Source organism: Zingiber officinale, chromosome 2A, assembly GCF_018446385.1.
Source record: "Zingiber officinale cultivar Zhangliang chromosome 2A, Zo_v1.1, whole genome shotgun sequence".
In the NCBI taxonomy this organism is placed as follows: domain Eukaryota; kingdom Viridiplantae; phylum Streptophyta; class Magnoliopsida; order Zingiberales; family Zingiberaceae; genus Zingiber; species Zingiber officinale.
The window spans coordinates 83,763,250-83,786,690 of NC_055988.1; the positions used below are offsets into that span (position 1 = coordinate 83,763,250).

The window sequence follows — 23,441 nt, forward strand, 5'->3', positions numbered from 1 at the left end:
TCTCCTCTGTTCCCCATGGAGCACAACCCACTGCACTACCCTCATTCGAACTCTTCCTCCTCTTCTTCTTCTGCTTCTTCTCCTTCCTCCATTGCCGCTTCTCCACCGAGCTGCAGCGGAGGCGCAGTTGCAGCAGCAGCAGCCGTTGCAGCCAACAAGAGGAGGAGGGAATCTGCATCATCTGAAGAGGATATTAATGGCGGCGCCGGCAAGGGGGCGTGCTCCTACCGCGGGGTGCGGATGCGGAGCTGGGGCAGGTGGGTCTCGGAGATCCGCGAGCCGCGGAAGAAGACCCGCATCTGGCTCGGCACCTTCGCCACCGCCGAGATGGCCGCGCGCGCGCACGATGCCGCCGCGCTTGCCGTTAAGGGCCCAGCCGCCGCCGTGCTCAACTTCCCTGATCTCGCCCCTCGCCTCCCCCGCGCAGCCTCGGCCTCCCCCGGCGACGTCCGCGCCGCGGCCGCCCTCGCCGCGGTCTTCCCCGATCACAATGGCCGCGGCCACGACGACCCCCACGACGGTAAGGTCGACGGCGCCAATGGCGACGAAGAAGGACTCTTCGACCTCCCCGATCTCTTTCTTGACATAAGCCACGAATTCTGCTACGATTCGTTGTCAACGTGTCTGCCGACGTCCTGGGTCGCTGCCGGCGGCCATATAGAGTTTGCGGCGGCGGCGGAGGCGGAGCAATTCTTGTGGGACTTTTAAATTCAATTTGTATAATTATATGTGGGTGATTAAAAAATAAACCCTCCCCTTTTTAAATTTATTAATATCATAATATTTCTATTTAATCCTTCTAAATTATCATCTAAATAACTCACTTATTAATAAAAAAAACATCTTAACAATAAATTAAGAATATTTTAAACTGTTTCGATGTAATTTAATAATTACCTTGAATGCATTTTAAAAACATAATATTTTTTAAAATACTCTCAACATTAATTATTATCAAAATAATTTTTTCTCCCTTAATATGAGTGATTTAAATGGTTATTTTAAAAAGAGGTAAAATAGATATTGTAAGGGTATTTTTATATTAATAAGTTTTTAAAAATCTACTATGAAATGCACATGGAAAGCATATAATAAAATAAAAATTAATTAAGAAAATATGAAAAAAAAATATACAAACATTTTTTCTTGTCGTTGTGGTTCACTTGTCGAATAAATCGAGAACATAGTTTAGAATTTGTTCATAATGGGACCTTGGTCCTTTTGGTTGTTCCCCTATTTTATCAAGGTATTATATTAATAAGTTAATCATGGTGACAAAAGATGAATATATTCCTCCCAACACTAATATGGAGAGGGTAAATCACGGGCAACTACTAACCTTTGAAATAGCGACTAGCACATAAGGGAGATATTTACCTCGACTTTATCGAGATTTGATTTGAACCCCAGACCTTATGGTGACAATACTTCATGCACTAGCCACTAGACCGTCCCGAGAGGTTATCAAGAAGTTAATCATGCCCCCCACACATAGTTGGTTGGATGGTTACTTTAATAAATTTTAGGATTAATTTCTAACGGTTGTAAAATGATTTGTTGGATGTCTGATCTCATACAAAGGACCACTGTGTTAGAGTAAAATATCTTTTATAATTTATCTATTCGTATTTAATCGGAGAACTAATGATATTGAACTGTTTGAAATGAATATTATGTTAATTATAAGTTGATAGGTGAAATAAGAAATATTTTACAATATCTCATGATTGCATCGTCAATTATTATTAGGGCATCACTCATTGCCCAAGATGAATGCATCTTTGATCGATTTTCTCACAATTCAGCATATTTAGCATGAGCTTCAAGTGTAAAAGAATGAAAAGTATGTTAAATATTAGTTGTTACATAACTACCACAAAATGCATGTGGAAAGCACGTGAACCAATCAAAGTAATAAAATATAAAATAGATAGAGAAAATAAGGAGGAAATGAGTACGTTGTGATTTTTTTTCATATTAGATAAATGACATTTTCTGTTAGTAAATTCGAAGCACAACTTATAGTCTGACTTCTAAATATTAGAATTCAAATCCTAATCATTATAGTTATTTTCTAGAATATTTTATCATTACCTCACACCTATGAGAATATAGACAAACATACTTTTTTTTCAAAGAGTAAATGCTACCAAATTAGCATCTTATGAGTCATCCAAGTGGAATTAATCAATAAGCTGATGATAAATTGATAGTTGAAGTCAGAAATATTTTGGTAGATCTCATGATTGCATCGTCAATTATTAGGGCATCACCAGACACCAATTACCCTACATGAATACATCCTTGACCAATATCCTCACAATGTGGCATATTTAACATGAGTTCAAGCATAGAGGAATGAAAAATTATAATGAGAATGTAAATTATGTTAAATTTTTAGTTGTCACCTAACTAAAGTGATGAATAGTTTGTATTGTGAATTATTAGACTATGCAAGCGAGAAGTTCAACTTAGGCTTTGACGGGCAATCAACCAACACTAAAAATATCTAAACAAACAAAAGATGCATCTTCTTTTATCATACATTGTTAGAACACCACTCAATGCTAAAATGTTTTAAGCACACGAAAGAAGGAACATTTGGCACGGCTAAGATGTTTTACATGTAATGATGTTTGTCAAGAAAGTTAGACAAGGGACAGCACAAGCAAAGCATAAAGCCCCTCTAATTGATTTTGCTTTTTGTTTTTGTTTTGTTTTTGTTTTTGTCTTGATGTGGCTTAGCAAAGCATAAATGTAGACTCTGCCTTAAAACTTTTTTTTTCTTCTTCTCCTTTTTCTTTTCCTCGATGTGGATTAGCAAAGCACAACCTTATCTTTTGTTTTATGGTGGAAAGAAGGCCATCATCATGCCTCTTTTTATCACTATGATCATGAGATACGATCATACTTTCATGCTTTTGATGCACCATCAGGACTTGAAGGCCACCATGATCAAGGCTCTTTTGACACAAGGTTTTATGTTTCGAGTTGTTTGTAGGAGTAAATTTTATGTAAAACTAAAGTGGTTTTGAAAGTATTTTTGACTGAAAAGAGTGAAGAAGCAGTGAGAGAGTTGGATCCAAAGTTAAATTCCATGCAAAGTCTTGTGGAGTCTATGCCAAATGATGAGGAAACGAATCACAATTTACTTTCTTTTTTTGGAGTTCTTGAGTTTTTATTTTATTCCCACAATGATTTTCACTGCTGTTTCACCTGGCAGACATTTTGTGAGCTTCCCATTATTGTTTTCTAAAAAGAAAAATGATACTTCTTGTGAATTCTCATTGCCAATCAGATAATAAATTGAAAAGAAGAATATTTAAAAAGGTAAATGCACCTCAAAGATTAATACAGATACAAAAATTGAATAGCATTGTCAGAACAAGATGAAACTGGAGCATTCTTGCTGGTTTGCCAATGCGTATGAGAGGGTTTCCTCCTGTTGATAGTTTGCAGCAGGTGCTTTTGTCCTCTTAAAAATCCCTAGTTTGCGAACTCCCAGCGATCGGGATCAACCTTTCAAAAAGCCTGTTGAATACCATCAGCCGCCACCAAGTGAAATATCATAACAGTCTTAAGTAAACAACTTGGAAGAAAAGAACAAACATAAAGGAAGATTTAAACCTCAGCAACCAGCATTAGCTTTAGATTTTTGATGGAAAGATACACCATTCTTCATTTCTTTTTCTAACAAAGTTGTTAGAATAAAGAAAACTAAAAACAATAAAAGAAACACAAGGACACATTAATTTTTTACTTGGTTCCTAACACCATGATTAATACATCTAACGTCTATGCATTCAGTGAAAGTTCACTATATGTATCTCCTTTCTAAAATTATTCCGGAGACAGAGAGACCTCTTACCACTACAAAAATAGTTGTGAATAACGACTGAATATTTCGTCAGCATTCCGTCGGTAAATGAGTTTTCCGGCGGAATACCGACGGAATTTTTGATATCGGGAAGAATTGGGTCGGGGCTCAATTTACCGACGGAAAATATATTCAGTCGGAATTTACCAACGGAATGTATGAATTCCGTCGGTATACATTAACGACATAAAACTTACCCGTCGGAAAAGGACAAACGGCGTGTAACGGAGCTTACCAACTGAACCATATTCCGTCGGGAATCACAGACGAAATTCATTATTCCGTCGGGAATCACCGACGGAATTTAAATTTCCGTCGGTGATTCCCGACGGAATATTGGATTTCGTCGGTGATCACCGACGGAATTTAAATTTCCGTCGGTGATTCTCGACGGAATTAATATTTCCGTCGGTAATGTATTGTAAATATCCTGGTGCAGTTCGATAGATTACCGACGGAATGCGAAATTCCGTCGGTAATTTCCAGTAAAAATTTTGAAATGTCTGCTCTACATTTCCCTCTTATCATATATACAATTTTTATACAATAAAAATCATCACAAACGATGGTAACACAAACACAAATCATATATAATCACAATCCACACAATCAACAACCAACACAACATACAATATGCTCACAAACAAATGATAAAACTGTCTAAAAAATAATACAAAACATACTAACATGTGGCCATATCTCCAAAATTCAATACAAAATAAAACATAACCAAATATCAAGTACTGAAAATCATAAACATCCAAAAGTACTGACAAGTCAATGTCAAATACAAAATATCCAAACTTACAATGATACATCACCTACACATATATCCAAATATAATCCTGTAAAAGTCAAATATAAGATATTATAATCAGACTGAATCGATATAAATGTAATATATAACTCAAGAATTGTAATATATAACTAATTTTGCATGTAATAAAATACCTGAATTATATTGTAGATATCCAATGATAGTACGGTGGTGAATGTATCAATATGGACTCCTGCAAAATGTAATACAATTTAAGATAAATATCTAAATTTGTTAAGAATATGAAACCTAATAAGAATCTGAAATTGTAATGGCTACTCTATCTTATAAGAGATAAGGAATCAATGAATCACATTCAAGCATAGTGGAAAGCAAGATGGATACAACATGCTCATGGTAGTGTGAGCTTTATTTTCAGCATGCATTTGGTATTTGGAATTTGAAAATACACTAGACGAAGCAAAAACTTAGAAGTGCCCAGCAGACATATAATAGTGCAGGAACAAATGATGAGAAGAGAGCAATATAGCAACAAACCGAAAGTTGAAAGTACACTATGGAAAAAGATGAGAAGTAGATGGAATGCACAACTCATGCTTTATCTAAAAACGAAACTTAAGTTGTACACTGCACATGAGTAGAACATGAGAAGAAAAATTAAAAATATAATAAAGAAACATTAGAATAAGACAAATGACAGAAAAAAATAATAAAGTAAATAAGAATGAAATTAAAAATAAACTTGAACAAGTAAAAAATAGAGAACTAGAAAAAATATTAAAAAAATAAGGTAGATGATAAAAAAAATAAAAAGAAAATTATAACAAAAGCAACACAAAAATAATTAAAATAAAGGATGAAAAAGTCTGGTGAATTAAAAAGAAAAAAATCAAACATATTAGAGAAGAACAAGAGAAAGAGACTAAGCAAAAGTTGTGAGAAGTGCTTTTACAGAAACGCTCATTCTTAATAGTTAATACTATAATTTTAAAATATAAACAATTAATCCAAATAGTTATGCAATGGTTATGAGAAATTTTATGATGGAGAAAGTAAACCAAATGTAGTACCAGCAATGCAGACTCTTTCTTTAAATTTTTTTGTAATGTATGTGGATACTCGATGGTCGTCAGGAGTAAATCTGCATATAAACAATTTTAAAACATAAGCTATATGTTTAAAAAAAGAACATGAATTACTAATAATGAAAAAATACTTACGACTCTCCAACAACCCTAAGAACTGTAGATCCACGAAGTGGTGGTGCTGGATGATCTGCCATGAGATATAATATCTACAAAATAGCATTACAACACATCATAATAAAGTTTACAAACATGATAATGCAAAACAAGTTACATTTCACAGGAAGAAGAATCTCCAGTACTATGAGATTTCAACAAAGAGCAATTATAATTTTGAGAAGTCATTCCTTTATCTTGCCAGAAAACTTGCAGGGTTAGTATGATTTGATTCTGATATCAATTAAAGATTATCTAATCAAGAATTAGAAGTAATGATAAATGTGGTTCCAGGGACCTTAACCTTCACTTTGTCGAATCACCTGCACTAGCACCTCCTGAAGTTCAGATTGACATGGCTGCACAGCAACAGTATGTTCAATTATATGTTTCTGTCTAAAATTTTGTTTCCCTATCTACATTGTGATTCCAAGAACTTTTTGATTATTGCTTGCGATATTAAGTTTGGTTTTTATATTTTTGGAGGTTTCTTGGATTTTTTTTGTAGGTGGATGATGATAAATATGTACATTCAATTGTCATATACTCAACTTAGGTTTGCTTATGTTATACAGCATAGAGAATGATCCATATGAACTCATTATAGGACCAAATTTACATTGTTATTATTGGCAAATCTGGTTTTCTATTATAAAAAAATTGACTTAGATGTGCATCCATGAACTGACATGTTCTTTGTGCAAACATCAATTGTAATAGCATATCGTCTGATTTATGCCCAATGAAAACAGGGCCCTGCGGTGCCGCCGGCCTGCAGTGAACAGGGCCATGTGGAGGCGCCTGGGGAGCAGCCGCTGGCGGAGCACACACCTGGGGAGAAGGTGCCGGCATACCAGGCGGCGTGGCGTCAAACAGAAGAGAAGAGGGAGGAGAGGAGCATACCAGAGTCGCCTGTTGCTGATCACCGAGAACGGGAGAGGACATGAGGCTGGATGTCGAGATCGCCGGTTGCCGATCGTCGAGGATGCGGAGAGGAGAGGAGATTGAGTTCGTGCGAAGAGGAAAGTCGCACCGTGCCCTAATTTTTACTCTGTTTTACCGACATAATTCAATTCCGTCGGTAATTACCGACTGAATTATGGTTCCGTCGGTAATTACCATTTCCCGACTGAATATAATTCAGTCGGGAATGTCGTCGGTATTTGCAGGTTTTTTTGTAGTGTACAGATTTGTAAGAATCATTTGGACCGGCTCTAGGTGTTAGAGTGTATACTAAAAGCCTAACTTTTGTATAAACATTTATTTAGAAATAAAGAATCACAGTAATCAATATCCACATTTATTTGTTAAATGTAATTTGTTCAATTAATTTATATAGTAGACAACATGGTGTGTGGTGTCACACACAGAAGATCATGTTGTCGGTTCTTTATAAATTATAAACAGTTGCTCACGACTAAGATGGAAAGGAACAAACCATTGAAGTAGTCGTAGTGTAATTAAGTATTAGTTTATCTTAACTAATAAATTACACGGATACACTCCAAGTGTATTGAGTAGGACCATTTTAGGTAAGTTCTTTTTGTACTAACTTTATAAAAGAACTAGACCTTAGTTATTATGGAAGTGTGTGCTCTTAATCCTAATATAATAACAAACACATATATTTAGTATTTATTTCTTTGACTTATCAATGGGTGAGATTTAATTCGATAAGTCAATAAGCCCGATAAGTTGGGAAATGATATTACTTATAGTGTGTGTTGTTGATTATAGAAGGAATCTGTGTCCTAGTTATCTAGGTTGAGAATGCCCCCAAGAGGAGCTCATAAGGATTGTCATGTTAAACCCTGCAGGTGGACTTAGTCTGACATGACATGAAGTTGAGTGGTACTACTCTTGGAGCTAGATATTAATTAAGTGAGTTGTCAGTAACTTACTTAATTAGTGGACATTCATTATCTTAAACACAGGGAGACTAACACACTCATGATAAGAAGGAGCCCATAATGTAATTTGGGATTGGTGCGGTAGTGCGATAATAACTCTCTAGTGGAATGAGTTATTATCGATGAATTTGAGTTGTGTGTTCGGGGCGAACACGGGATACTCAAGCTCATCGGAAGGCCAAAACTAATTTCTCCTCTAGGTCCCTGCCGTAGCCTCATTAAAGCCTCAAGTCTATCCAAATATAAGCCCATCTTGGTGTCCAAGAAGGGGGCCGACCCAATGCTTAGTGACCAAGCAAGGGCCGACCACATTATCCTCTTAAGGGGCCGACCCCTTGCTTGGTGCCCAAGCAAGAGGGGGTCGGCCACATTAATTCAAACAAGGAGGGGTGTTTTGAATTTTTAAAATCTTCTCTTCGTAGAAAACTACTAGTTTTAAAAGAGAAATTTAAAATTTAAAAACTTTCCTTATTTGAATTAGGCCACATGTTTTAAAAGAAAATTTAAAAGTTTTAAAACTTTCCTTTTTTAACCATCCTCATGATTTTAGAAAAAGGAAGAAAAGTTTTAAAATTTAAATTTTTGTAAACATGTTAAAAAAGGAAATTTTTACAAGAGAAGTTTTAAATTTTAAAACATGGTTTTAATTTTTAAAACTTTCCTTTTTAACATCCACTTTAGGAAATTAAAAGAGAGCTTGTAAAATTTTATAAGAGTTTACAAAATTTTTACAAAAGATATATTTTCCTTCCTTATAGGGGCCGACCAATAGGATTAAATCATCATCCAATCAAATTAAAACCAATCTATGATTGGTGATTGATTCAATCAAGAGGAAAGAAAAGGAAAAATAAAAAGGGAAAAGGAAAAACATGAGGAAGATTTTAATTTTTGTAAAAAGTTTTTCCTTATTTGTCTTGGGCAAATAATATAAAAGAAGGGGAGGGGAGGCCTCATGTTAATGCTATTCTTTTCTCTCTTCTCTCTAGTTTTCTCCTTGGGTTCATTGGTAGTGGAAATCTTTCCAACCTGCGAGTCTTACTTAGAAGGAAAAATAACTAAGAAGCTTTTAAGTCTAAGGGGTATAGAGCCAAATATATGTTGGAATTGGTTCATTCTGATTTATGTAGATCTTTGACTATCCAGGCAAGAGGTTGTTTCAAATATTTCATCTCTTTTATAGACAACTATTCGAGATAAGGATACATTTACTTGACGCGCTACAAGTCTAAGTGCTTTGATTAGTTCAAAGAGTACTAGGCTGATGTGGAGTAACATCAAAGTAAAAATATCAAGACACTACGGTGAAATCGTAGTAACGAGTACCTCTTAGGAGAGTTTAGGAGTCACTTATCAGAAGTCAGGATTTAATCCCAACTAACTGCACCTGGTACCCCAACATAATGATGTAGTAGAAAGAAGGTATAAGACTCTTATGGAATAATTAGATCGATGATGAGTTATTCAGAAAATTACCAAATTCATTTTAAAGATATACATTGGAAATGGAAGTGGACATAGTACCTTCTAAGTCAGAACTCTTTACTCCCACTGAATTGCAGAATGGACGTAAGCCTAGTCTGAAGCATATTCGGATTTGGGTGGTCTAGCACATGAGAGACACTGATAAGTTGGACATGAGTTCACTTGTTTGTTAGTTATCCTAGAAAAATGAAAAGAGATTTATAGTCCTTAAAATCGGAAGGTCATTGTTGGCACCAATGCTCGATTTTAGAAAAGGACTATACTATGAACCACAAGCCCATGAGTAAAAATTGTTCTTAAGGAAATTAAAGGACACGTCTAATCTAGTACCAATTGTACAAGATGAAATATCACAAGAAACTGCAACACGCATCACAAATGATACACAATTACAGAAAGTGCCTCGTCGTAGTGGGAGGGTTGTTAGGCAACCTAAAAGATTCATATTTTGGGAGAGTCTTTGGACTTGATCCCTGGTGGACATGAATCTGATCCCTGGACATATGACGAAGCACTCCAAGATAAAGATGCAGCATCTTTACAAAGAGTAATAAATACAGAATTAGAATATATGTATTCTAATAGAGTCTGGGAGCTTATAAAATCACCAAATGGTGTAAAAGCCATTGGGTGAAAATAAGTTTACAATAGGAAAAGAGGGATAGACAGGAAGGTAGAAACTAACAAAGCAAGACTTGTTGAAAAAGGAAACTTTTTCACCGGTAGCCATGCTTAAGTCTATCCGGATTCTTTTATCTATTACTTCTCATATGGACTATGAGATTTAGCAAGTGGATGTCAAGACAACTTTCCTTAATAGAAGTCTTGAAGAAAACATCCATATATAGCAACCAGAAGGGTTCATTGTAAAGAGCAAAGAGCATCTTGTGTGTAAGCTCAATCAGTCTATGGACTGAAGTAAAGCTTTAAGGTCTTGGAACATCCGGTTTAATAAAGTAATCCAGACCTATGGATTTATTTAATAACCGAATGAGTCTTGTGTATACAAGAAGTGTGATGGAAACGTAGTGGTATTTCTTGTACTATACGTAGATAATATTTTTGGTAGTTGGAAACAATATCAAAGTGTTGTCAGAAGTAAGGGTATGGTTGTCCAAACAATTCGATATGAAGGACTTGGGAGAATGCATATATTCTTGGAGCAAAGTAATAAGGGATCGCAAGAAAAGAATATTTTACTTATCCCAAGCTTCATATATCGAAACAATGCTTGCTCGTTTTAAGCATGCAAAACTCCAAGAAAGGTTTCTTACCTTTTCAGCATGAAGTGTTGGTGCAGTAAGCATCCGACGATCGAACCTCAGTTTTGATAATGACAAAGGGATTCAAAGTTAAGATTCCTTGTTATCTAACGTGGTTAAATAAGGTTTCAGGAAAGTCCTAACTGTGGTTAGGCAGGGGAAAATCCTAAGGGGGGGTAACCTTAGGTCCTAGGGGGTGGTAACCCTAGGTGAAGGAAAATCCTAAGGGGGGTAACCTTAGGTCCTAGGGGGCGGTAACCCTAGGTGGAGGAAAACCCTAAGGGGCGACAACCTTAGGTCCTAGGGGCGGTAACCGTAGGTGGAGGGAAACCCTAAGGGGCGACAACCTTAGGTCCTAGGGGGTGGTAACCCTAGGTGGAGAAAAACCCTAGGGGGCAGTAACCCTAGGTCCTAGGGGGTGGTAACCCTAGGCGCAAAGTCCAGTCGGTCTGGAGGACCGAACTGACATCAGGTAAATCTCCTGAGTGGAGTAGGTGAGGACGCGTTCCCCGTACAGGGAACAGTAGGCGTCGGGTCGACCTAGGGTTTCCGGTCAGAAATCCGAAGTCAGACCCGGATAGTCTGATGACTATCGATAATATTTTGTTACTTTATTTATTGCTTTATGTGCTAACTTTGTGTTGCAGGATATTGTTTAGGACTAACATGTCTTGCAGGTACAAAATAATGAAGTCTTCCCTCGGATGAACAGTGTCCGAGGCGCCTCCATGGAGCTTGGAGGTGCCTCAGGTGCAAAAGCTGAGCTGGCCGTGAAACAGGGCTGAAGGCGCCTCGAAGGGTTATGGAGGCGCCTTGGAAGGCGCCTTGAAGACCCATGAAGGCGCCCTCTAGCAGATAGGTTTCGACCAGTTCATCATTGATCCACGCATGCGACTCGGGCGAACTTGAGGCGCCTCAGACGAGCTTGGAGGCGCCTCCAACATGCTTTAAAAGCAGGTTTCGAGCAGCTCCTCCAATCAAGAATATTAAACCTTCTCTCATTCACATGCTGCTTTAAAAGACGCTTCGAAGTGCTGCTACTCGTGCCCGACGACCCAGAGCTCCGAGATTTCATTTTCCGTTGTTGGTATAGATTTGTTTATTGCACTTATTGTAATACTTAGTTTGTAATAATCGTGCTTATAGTTGTTTCCCACCGAAAGCGATCAAGGATCGCGGGCCTTCGAGTAGGAGTCGATCTAGGCTCCTAACGAAGTAAATCGTTGTGTTCCTTCTTTGCATTTATTTCATTTCTGCTGCGTTTGCTCTTAATTTACGATTCCGATAATCGATAAAACGGAAATAGCCACGAGCGCTATTCACCCCCCCTCTAGCGCTTCTCAATCCAATATGAAGTAGCTTTATCTAAAGAGATGTCTCTGAAGACATCAAAGGAGATAGAGGAAATGAAGGCAGTTCCTTATGCTTCGGCTGTCGGAAGCCTAATGTATGCTATGCACGAGATCAAAAATCTATTTTGCCGAGGGCATAGTTAGTAGATATCAAAGTAACCCTGGACAAGGACATTGGACTACGGTAAAGCATATATTGAAGTACCTTAGAGGCACTAGAGATTATATGCTAGCTTACAAGGCAAATAATTTGGTCCCTGTGGGTTGCACGGATTTTGACTTCCAATCGGATAGGGACAATAATAAGTCGACCTCGAGATTTTGTGTTTACTTTAGGAGGTGAAGTCATAACTATGGAAGAGTGATAAGCAAAGGTATTTTTTCGGACTCCACCATAGAAGCTGAGTAAGTGGCAGCAGCCTCTAAGGCAATCATAGAAGCTGTATGGCTCAGATACTTCATGATGGACTTAGACATGTTTTCTGGTTTGTCCAAAAATTATTACAATTTATTGTAATAATAGTGGTGCAGTAGCAAACTTGAAGAAAACATAAGTCCATAAAGCAAGTAAACACATTAGAGCGCAAGTTGTAATGACCCAATTTTCCTCATTAGGAGTCCTAAAAGTGCTTTAAAATATTTAGAAATACTTTAGAAAAATTCTAGAGATTTTTAGAAATTTTTATGGAATTTTTGGAGGTCGTTTGGTATTTTTACCAAAAGAAAGAAGCTGGTAAGAAAATGTCCAAGCCGAGGCTTGAACCGGCAACCCCTGACCCGAGCAAAACCCGGCTAACCAACTGGGCTAGTAGTTGTTACTTAATCAAATAAAGGGAGAATTTTATTTAAGTAGTAGAAGTTAATAACAAGAAATAATAGGGAGAAAAATGGTTGCAGCCGGGATTCTAACCCGCGACTCCAACCATGAGCCAAGCCGCGGCTGACCAAGTGCTCCAGCCGTCGGTTCTGCTTAGAAAAGGTAGGAAATTTATTTAAAGCAGTTAACAGAATATTAAGGTTATAAGAGGAGAACTTAGGGCTTGATTATTTCCCCGTGACCTAGTTTTTCCCTTTCTTCCTCTCGCGTGCGCGACGTCGGAGGCTTCTGCTCGAGCGAAACCAAAGCCTAGGTTAGGGTTTCTTTCTTCTTCTCCGGCGTCGGCATAAGGTGTTCATCGAGGAGAGCTTGAGGACACGAAGGAGGATTGGAAGTTCGAGTTCCCCCGAAGTCCTAGTTGTCTTCCTTCGGCTGTGAATCCAAGGATAGGTAAGTTGCTACTCACCTGCAGTAGGATAGCTTGGAGGTTTATTTCTTGTTCCTCTTCTTGTTTCTGAAGCTTTGCATTGTTTCCCTTTTTGTTTCATTGCCGTAGCACAGGACATGAGGATTAGTTGTGGTAGAAAATCGTTTTCCTTGTGTTCGGATCATGTATTGCAGAGTAGTTGCAATTTGGGTTGAATGGAAGCTAGCAAATCTTGTGTTTTCTTTTGTTGCCGTGGCACATAGCAGGGGGAACAATTACTACAATGCAGTTTTGTTTTGTTATCATTTGTTTAACATGTTGTTAGATTCTTTTTGGCATTAGTTCTCTAACTGTAACTTTGGTTCTTTTTAAGTTCTGTAGGTTAGCAATTCAGTTGAACTACCCTTATGTTTTCCTTATTACCCTACTACTTGTTCAGATTTAGATTTAAGTTTTCATTCTGTGGATTTAGTTTCTGGTTTGAGCTTACGGTTTAGTAAACCGGTTTAGATCATGTTGTAACATGTTTAAAGATCTCTACTGCTCTATAAAAGTATAAGTTTTTTCAAGGGTATCAAGCTTTAACAGATTTCTTTGTGTTGAATAGCTATGTTGTAGCATTTTGTTTCTCTGGTTGCTTGTGACTTTAAATAGGTTTAGTTTTGTGTTGAATAACTAAGCATGAACAACCCCTTTAGAGCTACAAGTGTAGATTTTTAGTTAATATTCTAACACAGATTTTTATCGAGCTTACAAGCGTAGATTTTATTAAGTTTGACAATGCAGATTTTGTTAAAGCTTATGGTATGCAGCATTTTGATTAGCTTAGTATGCAAATTATTTTGTTAAGATGGCATGTAAATTTATTTCTGTTTAAACTACAGTTTTAGAACTTCTCAAGTACAGCAGTTTCAGTTGTTATAGCATCCAATCTTAGTTTGTTTAAGTATTCCCTTTCAGTTTGTTTAAGCATTCACTCTTAGTATGTTTAAGTGTGGAATTTCAGTTTATCTAAGCATTTCAAAGTTAGAATTCGCTTAAACATTGCAGTTTCTTTTTAAAGAAGTATTCTTTTAGAAGTATTAACAAGTATAAGAAAGATAAAGAAAAGAAAGAAAAGGCCAAGGCTTTAAGTAGATCCCGAAGTCAAGACTTTAGGGATTTTGGCACACAAGGTGCTAAAGAAAGTGCCGAGACATTATATATTAGAAGTATTAAAAGATAACAAGTATTTTACTTTTATCAGTGACACTGTACTAGACTCTCAGATGTCCTTGGGCTGGGCTCCCATAGTCGGTCCCTAGGTTTAGATAACCTAGTATGCAGGACTCTCAGTAGTCCTTGGGCTGGGCTCCCATAGTCGGTCCCTAAGTTTAGATAACCTAGTAAACCCTACTAGATTTGGGACCAGCTATCTCAGGTCTAGTTAGGGATGCGCGCAGTTGTTGGGCCCAAGAAGAAGTTGATTATTATTTTGAAGTATTATAAGTATAAGTTTTTGAACAAGTAAAACGAGTTTTACATAAACATAAAGTATTAAAGATTAAGTTAGAACAAATGAAATGAGTTTTATATAGTTCTGAAAATCAGTAAGTTTAGTTCTTTATTCTACCATGTTTATCTAGTGGATGAGTAGTTTTCATGTTTACCTATTAGATGAGTAGCATGATTAGCTATTAGAATTACATGAGTAGATTCCTTAGCTTTTATTTGCTATTAGTTTGACATGAGCAGTTATGTTTATGCTTTATTTCTTTTTAGAGCATATAGTTTCTAGTTCTTTTCGTATACATGCACATTCGTGATTTTGTGAGTTAGATAGCGCTTACTAAGCAAATTTTGCTTATAGATTGCACTTCCTCTTACTGCAGATACAGGAAAGGAAAAGATATAGAAAGGAAGGCGACAATGAGGTGTTCGAAGGATGTGTGATGCCAGGACTATGGAAGCCTTGGGACTAGGAAAGAAGTTTTAATTTTAGTTTCCACATTTTAGTTATTGTAAACATTTGAGTTGTATTTTAAGTTCATGTCATTTGAGATTATTCTGTTTAGATTGCATGTAGGATGAGTTCAGGTTAGTAAGTAGATATTTGTTGTGTTTGATACTTATTTAACTGCGTGGTTGATTGATATGTGTTCCAGCCACTTGTGGCTGAGTATATATTGCATGTATTGTTGAATATGGTCACCGATACAGGGGAGACTCTGTCGAAATTTTTTCGGTAGGGTTTCCATGTGATTTTTAATTATACCGGTTAAGTAGAGTTAGTAGTTAAGTAACGGTCATCCTTAGTGTGTAGTAGTAGTAAGAAGGGTGGTCGTTACACAAGTACCACCCAATACGAGAAATCGTATAAACGAGGAGAAGTTGTTGCCGCCTATATTGCATCAAGTAATAATCTGGAAGATCCTTTCACTAAGGCCCCTAAGGCAAGAGTTTTTGATGGGCATGTTGAAGGTTTGAGAATCAGATGTATGACATGATATATGGCAGAATAGTCTTTTAGTATAAGTGGGAGATTGTTAGAGTGTATACTAAAAGCCTAATTTTTGTATAAATATTTATTTAGAAATAAAGAATCACAGTGGTCAATATATACATTTATTTGTTAAATGTAATTTGTTTAATTAATTTATATAGTAGACAACATGGTGTGTGGTGTCACACACAGAAGATCATGTTGTTGGTTCTTTATAAATTATAAACAGTTGATCGCGACTAAGATGGAAAGGAACAAACCATTGAAGTAGTCGTAGTGTAATTAAGTATTAGTTTATCTTAACTAATAAATTACACGGATACACTCCAAGTGTATTGAGTAGGACCATTTTAGGTAAGTTCTTTTTGTACTGACTTTATAAAAGAACTAGACCTTAGTTATTATGGAAGTGTGTGCTCTTAATCCTAATATAATAACAAACACATATATTTAGTATTTATTTCTTTTACTTATCAATGGGCGAGATTTAATTCGATAAGTCAATAAGCCCGATAAGTTGGGAAATGATATTACTTTTAGTGTGTGTTGTTGATTATAGAAGGAATCTGTGTCCTAGTTATCTAGGTTGAGAATGCCCCCAAGAGGAGCTCATAAGGATTGTCATGTTAAACCCTGCAGGTGGACTTAGTTCCTCATGACAATGAAGTTGAGTGGTACTACTCTTGGAGCTAGATATTAATTAAGTGAGTTGTCAGTAACTTACTTAATTAGTGGACATTCATTATCTTAAACATAGGGAGACTAACACACTCATGATAAGAAAGTGTCTATAATGTAATTTGGGATTGGTGCGATAGTGCGATAATAACTCTCTAGTGGAATGAGTTATTATCGATGAACTTGAGTTGTGTGTTCGGGGCGAACATGGGATACTTAAGCTCATCGGAAGGCCAAAACCAATTTCTTCTCTAGGTCCCTGTCATAGCCTCATTAAAGCCTCAAGTCCATCCAAATATAAGCCCATCTTGGTGTCCAAGAAGGAGGCCGGCCCAATGCTTGGTGACCAAGCAAGGGCCGACCACATTATCCTCTTAAGGGGCCGACCCCTTGCTTGGTGCCCAAGCAAGAGGGGGTCGGCCACATTAATTCAAACAAGGAGGGATGTTTTGAATTTTTAAAATATTCTCTTCGTAGAAAACTACAAGTTTTAAAAGAGAGATTTAAAATTTTAAAACTTTCCTTATTTGAATTAGGCCACATGTTTTAAAAGAAAATTTAAAAGTTTTAAAACTTTCCTTTTTTAACCATCCTCATGGTTTTAGAAAAAGGAAGAGAAGTTTTAAAATTTAAAATTTTGTAAACATGTTAAAAAAGGAAATTTTTACAAGAGAAGTTTTAAATTTTAAAACATGGTTTTAATTTTTAAAACTTTCCTTTTTAACATCCACTTTAGGAAATTAAAAGAGATCTTGTAAAATTTTATAAGAGTTTATAAAATTTTTACAAAAGATATCTTTTCCTTCCTTATAGGGGCCGACCACCCTTGCTTGGTGCCCAAGCAAGGGACCGACCAATAGGATCAAATCATCATCCAATCAAATTAAAACCAATCTATGATTGGTGATTGATTCAATCAAGAGGAAAGAAAAGGAAAAATAAAAAGGGAAAAGGAAAAACATGAGGAAGATTTTAATTTTTGTAAAAAGTTTTTCCTTATTTGCCTTGGGCAAATAATATAAAAGAAGGGGAGGGAAGACCTCATGTTAATGCTATTCTCTTCTCTCTAGTTTTCTCCTAAGGGCCGGCCATTGCTTCTCTTCATGCTAGGGCCGGCCCTTGCTTCTCTTCATGCTAGGGCCGGCCACCTCTTGTGGTTCTTCATTGTGGCCGGATACAAGAAAAGGAGAAGAAGAGGAGAAGAAGGGAAGACAACAACTCTTATTCTCTTGTGTAGTTCTTCATTGAGGCCGGCTCTCTCCCTATCCCATTTCCCTTGCTCTCTTTGGTCCTAAATTGGTGGTGGTGGCCGAATACTAGAGGAGGAAGAAGAAAGCTCTTTGGGTGGTGTTCATCTTAGAGGATCGTCACCCACACGACGTCCAAGGCGAGGCGAGGAATACGGCAGAAGATCTCGAGGTCATTAGCATACAAAGAGAAGGTATAATTAGCAATTGTTTTCCGTATCATGCTAGTTATTTCTCTTTGTAAGAATTCCAAACACAAGAGGCATTAGATCTAGTTTTTCGAATTTATTTTTCGAGTTTGTGTTTTCTTTGTTTTTCGAATTTGTGATTCGATTGTTCCTTTTGATTAAACCTAGAGTTATTTAAGGAAATTAAATATTAGCTTTCCTTAAAAGGCTTTGTCTAGGCGGTGGTGGTTGCTCCCATATCCAAGAAGGTCATGTGCCTCGCCATGCAGTCCTGGAAGCCAATTTTGGAAATTAATATTTAATGGAATTTATAACGTAGGTGTATTTGAATCAATAGTGTTAAGTTCCGCTTGTGATTCAAATCTAAACCATTAGGAACAGATAAGTTAAATTTGGAATCAATGATGTTAAGTTCCGTCTGCGATTCCTAATTTAACTTTTAAAGAACATAATAAGTTATTTAAGGAAAGATTCGACACTTGTACAAAATTTTTGTACAGTGAAACCGGTACGATTTTCCTAGGACTAACCAATACTAGGATGGTCAAGGTGGGGTCGACCCACAAGGCCCCACCTCGGGTAGGGCCCTACGATCTATTAGTAAAAAATATATTAGTATTTATTGAATAAAAAATTAATTTTAAAATATTTTTTTTAAATGATTGCAGATTTGTTTTAAAAGTGTCAATAGTAAAAGAGAAATACTCATGGGAGGGAGTTAGATCATATATCTTCTTCCTTTGTTTTTTTTCTATTTATTCCTAAACCCTAAATTCACTTTTGCTCTCTGTTTTTTCTATTTTTTTTTCTAAACCCTAAATTCACCTAAATTCACTTTTGCTCTCTGTCTCACACTCAAACTCTTTACCGTCGTCCACTTTGATAGCCACCGACAGTCATCTTCCTAGTTCCCATATTGTGATTTCTAGTGTCGTCGTCGTTGCATCGGTGCATTACCACCGATACCCACTGACACTATACATGCGCTTAGACCCTTCGAGGCTTCTATTTAAGAAGAGTTTTCTTATTTGATCCATGTTGATTTAGCTTGGCGTATGATTAAATGAAAAATGATTTTAGCTTACTCAATTAGTTTGCTTGATATCTTTTTATTATGGTAAAATCCTTATTCTGTTAATAAAATTAATTTTATAGTATCGTTTTAATAATTATTTTTATATAAATACAAAGGGTCTATTTTTTTTCACCAGACCCTTCAAAATCTAAGGTCGGCCCTGACAACAATCATAGATATGAAAGATATGAGTAGTATTATTATAACAAACATGAAAGAAAAACATACTCGCGATGATCGATCCAAAACCCTGAGTGTCGCGGCACTCCTCCTGGCATTTCTTAGACCACACGAGTGGAGTTTGAAGCCTTTCTAAGCACGAGAACGAAGATGGTAACAAGCATGAAAGATATGAGTAGTATAATAACAAGCATGAAAGAAAAACATACTTGCGATGACCAATCTGAAGCCCTGAGTGTCGCGGCACTCCTTCTGGCACTTCCCAGACCACACGAGCAGAGTTTGAAACACTCTCTAAGCACAAGAATGAAGATGGATGATTACAAGAATTATTGGAAGACACTATCTCAACTCCTCTTTTAACAACTCAATCGACACTTCTCCGATCGACTGGAGGTCCTCCAGTCGACTTGGTAGCTGTTGATGTGGCTGCAAACTTGATCCTCTTTGAGATAAGTTTTTAACCTCTCGATCGACCGGACACCCTCGGATCGTCCCTAGCTTAGCCAGAACTTATCTAAGACAGCTCGTTCGGACTCGATTAGGTTTCCTTACCGTATTCCATTCTGGTTGACTGTATCCTCCGATCGGCCGTATCCTCTAGTCGACCGTATCCTTAGTCTGTGGCCCACACCATTTCCAACTGGTTGTGCTTGGGCTTTCGTCCATCTGCTCTTTCTTGCAAAAACAAATAAGTAAACAACAAGCAGAACCTTGTACTTGGTTTACCTAATCTACTAAGTTCATTTGCTTAGAGTTCACTCCTCCAAAACTTCTCTGTTTGCCAAGTACAACTCCCAACTAATTCCACTTGAACTTGTTTATCAAGCAATCAACTACTAGCTGACTCCACTTGGACTTATTTTTCATTCAATCAGCTTAGCTTCACTTGGACTTATTTCACCTAGCTCCCAATTAGGATTTTCTTGTCAAGCAATCAACTCCCAGCTGACTCGACTTGGACTTGATTCCCCTAGCAATGAGTTATGAATTTTGTAAACCAAGCCTTCAGCTTTCAGTTGACTTCACTTGGACTCAATTCACCTAGCACCCAGCTAGGACTTTTGTTTGCCAAACCTTCATTCCATTTCACTTGGACTTGATTCACCTATCACCTAGCTAAAACTTTTTTGCTTGGTTCCAACGAAGACTTTTACTGTCTAGCCTTGCTAAGACTTGTCACCAACCTGACAAGTATTTGGTCCTACTTAGACTTCTCATTCATTTTCAAGCTTTAAGTCAACCTAGCTTGATTTTACTTGAACTCTTCACTTAACTTGATCAAACATGTTCAAGTTATTTGGTCACCTTTGACCAAATTCCCTTAAACATATTGTTCAAACCATAGTTTGTAAAATCGCGATCCGGATCGTAGGATCGTACGATCCTACGATCCGGAAACCCAAAATCGATCCAGGATCGTGCAGAATCATTTTTGCAGTAGGATCGTAGCAGGATCGGTAGGATCGGTAGGATCGGAGCAGAATCGGTAGAATCGAGCAGGATCGGAACAGAATCGGAGTAGGATCGGTGAAAGCTTTGAGAGGTCATAACTTTTGACTCGGATTGAACCACGGGACCTATAATATATCAAATTAAAGCTCGTTCAGAGATCTTTAATAAATTTCAAAGTTTATCCTTAACCATTATCTTTTTTTCATCTTATTAGAGTTTTAAATTATTTAAATATATGTTTAATTATTTTTGAGTTAGTTTTTTATCAATAATATTCTGTCATTTATTTTTCTCAAAATAATAAGTTTTTGGATGTCTATTGTCTAGTATTGTGTGGCATCAACCAGTCTTTAAAAGATTATTTCCGACATTCATATTTGAATCAAAGGATTCAATAGCTTCTGTTATATACGTTAGATGCTTTGTTGACATTTAAATTGAATTATCTTATAAATCAAGGAAATATTTTTGACATTGTATGTGTTATTATTATTGTGTTAATAGATATTTTATATTCTTTCATTTTATGATATGAAAATATAAATATTATTACTATGCGAGAATGATAGTTGAATTACAAGTTAATTTAAATTTGTACATGTAGTAATGTAATTTGATGTGTTGAGTGTAAATAATTGCATATATATACAAAATTAGTTATTTATTTATATGTAAATGAGTTTTTTAGGTATTTTTTATAATTATTAATCATGTATGATAAAATTTTAAGGGTTTTTGGTAGGATCGTATGATTCTACGATCCGATCCTGACCGATCCGATCCTGACCCTAAATCGATCCTGCGTAGGATCGCGATTCTACAAACTATGGTTCAAACAAACTATAAAAACCCTGGAGACCAATTATACCCACACATTTCGGGACATTGTAACTTTCAATATTGTTTCTACATAGCTGTATTATAGGAACTTGCATAGTTAGTTATAGTACCAAAAAAAGGACCAACTTGGAAGAAACAAGGATGAGAAAATGGATCATGTAGAAAATCATGTTCAATTTGGAAATAACCATGTTAACAGACCAAATGATGCATATATATTTTTATTTTTTGATTTTTGGATATCATGTAAATACCTCCTTATTCCTCCTACTTGTAAGTAATCAGCCCAGTGGCAGGTAAGGCAGCTGATGAACCGTCAATCACCTTATATTTAAACACGGACTTATATATACAGTTGGCTAGCTCTAGTTCTAGGAAGTGGATTACACCAATTGAATTGCATTCCAGAACACTAAAGTATAACTTTGCTAATATTATGAATCCCATGCATATAAATTAATCTGCATACCCGCTTAAGCTTATGTTGGCCATTGTCATGCCTAGAGAAATCATTGTATCATTCAAAATAGCAAGGAAGATTTGGCATTACCTATTCATCAATGAACTTGACATCTATACTTGAAAATAACCCAACATATTCATGTGATTAAGTATAGCAGCTGTTGATGATAATAATCAATAAATTCATTGTTTATAGTTTTTAAAGTGATGATATAATTAATTAAAATTGTGTTAGTCTTTGTAAGATGGTGTAATACATATTGAATAACTAAAAACCTTAAAAAAAACAATTAAACATGACTTCTAGGACTTGAATGCTGAATCAGAATAGAATTTTTCAGTCAAAAGAAGAGCTGCTTGGACTTGTAAAAGCAAGGTATTTGACAATATTACAAAGGATTCCTTCCAAATAAGAGTTCAAACTTCGATGCAGATGAGAATACTACGCAGGAAATCTTCTGAAGAGTTCCTCTTAGGAGTGCCAATAGCATCTTCTCGTAATCTAGTTAATCATTATCAGATGCAAATGAGAATATAAGATTTGCATTTAATGCATCCAGTTTCAGATTTCGTGTATGTCTTTTCTTCTTATGCCTACAGAATCCTGATCAGCCTCACTTGTATATGTATTGTTCTTAAGAATGTTAGAATCGAACATGAAATAGATAGACAAAATGAAGAAACGGAAATGTATAGATAAAATGAAGGTCTCACATACCCAGTGCAGCCCAGCAATTTTTAACGCCCTAATTCCTATTTTTTTTCGCCGCCCAGTGCAGGTGAACACATGAGCCTAGTGCGGGCATGTAACCTAGTGATTTTTTTGCCACCCTCCCTCCTCTGGCTCGAAGTACACATTGAGGCGGTGACCGTTGCCACCTTCAGACCATCATCTCCTTTTCAGCCACTGGTTCTTCTCACTCAGTTTCTTGCAATACCTTTTCAAGCATGGGCAAGTGGTAATCTCCATCTACATTTTCTTCGTCTTCTTTGCCGTTCATCAAAATCCAACATTTCCATCAATTTCACTTACGAATCTCTCCTTTTTTTTTCTCTCCCCAAATCAATCAAAATACGGAGACAAGGAAATGAATTTGGCACCTCATCTGGCTCTCCTGTACTAGAACAACAATTTCCACTTTCTTTTTATAACGCACAGAAAATGACTTGCTGTTTAAATGGTATTGTTGTGGCTGAATTCTTAGCCAGTTGGGAGTCGGCCAAGTCTTGCTTTTGCGACTACAATCTCAAACCATTTAAACAACAATTAGAAACTCAAATCCAATCATAAAAAAAGAACATATTTTTAATATGTTTTATTTCTATGGATGAGTTTAAGGTGCTAAGATTACTTCTAAATTCTCACATTTGTTCCCTTTTTAAGCTTTTTTGTTTTTGATGAAAGATATTTCAAATTTCAGCATGGCATTGAATTTTATGGGTAGACAGTGGACTTTTCTTTATCTTGAAGTGACAAATCATAGGTAGTTTTAAATTTTTCGTTGTGATTTTATTTGAAATTATTTGAACTTTTAAATTATCTGAAAATAATGATTCTAAGATTGGGGAATCTGATGATATTGTAAATTGATTTATTATTGTGTTTGAGTTCGTCATAAAATGAATAATATGATTGAGTTTGTTATAATTAATTGGTAGTCATTTTTTGTTCTTAAGTTATAAAT

General features: G+C 36.4%; 1 protein-coding gene across 1 annotated transcript; it reads left to right on the forward strand.

The window, feature by feature from the left end:
* LOC122043748 (ethylene-responsive transcription factor ERF035-like) lies at window positions 1-6,843 on the forward strand. Its single transcript, XM_042604337.1, has 4 exons — window positions 1-695; window positions 6,024-6,113; window positions 6,191-6,284; window positions 6,649-6,843. Exons 1-4 carry the CDS (start codon window positions 16-18, stop codon window positions 6,841-6,843), a joined length of 1,059 nt encoding a protein of 352 aa, XP_042460271.1. The 5' UTR covers window positions 1-15.
* Window positions 6,844-23,441: the final 16,598 nt, after the last annotated feature.

Bases quoted from the DNA above. Each gene is read 5' to 3' on its own strand.
- LOC122043748 (XM_042604337.1), top strand. From the start codon at position 16: ATGGAGCACAACCCACTGCACTACCCTCATTCGAACTCTTCCTCCTCT. The intron at 696-6,023 runs GTGGGACTTTTA...TACATTTCACAG, and splicing joins GCGGAGGCGGAGCAATTCTT to GAAGAAGAATCTCCAGTACT. The intron at 6,285-6,648 runs GTTTCTGTCTAA...CAATGAAAACAG, and splicing joins AACAGTATGTTCAATTATAT to GGCCCTGCGGTGCCGCCGGC.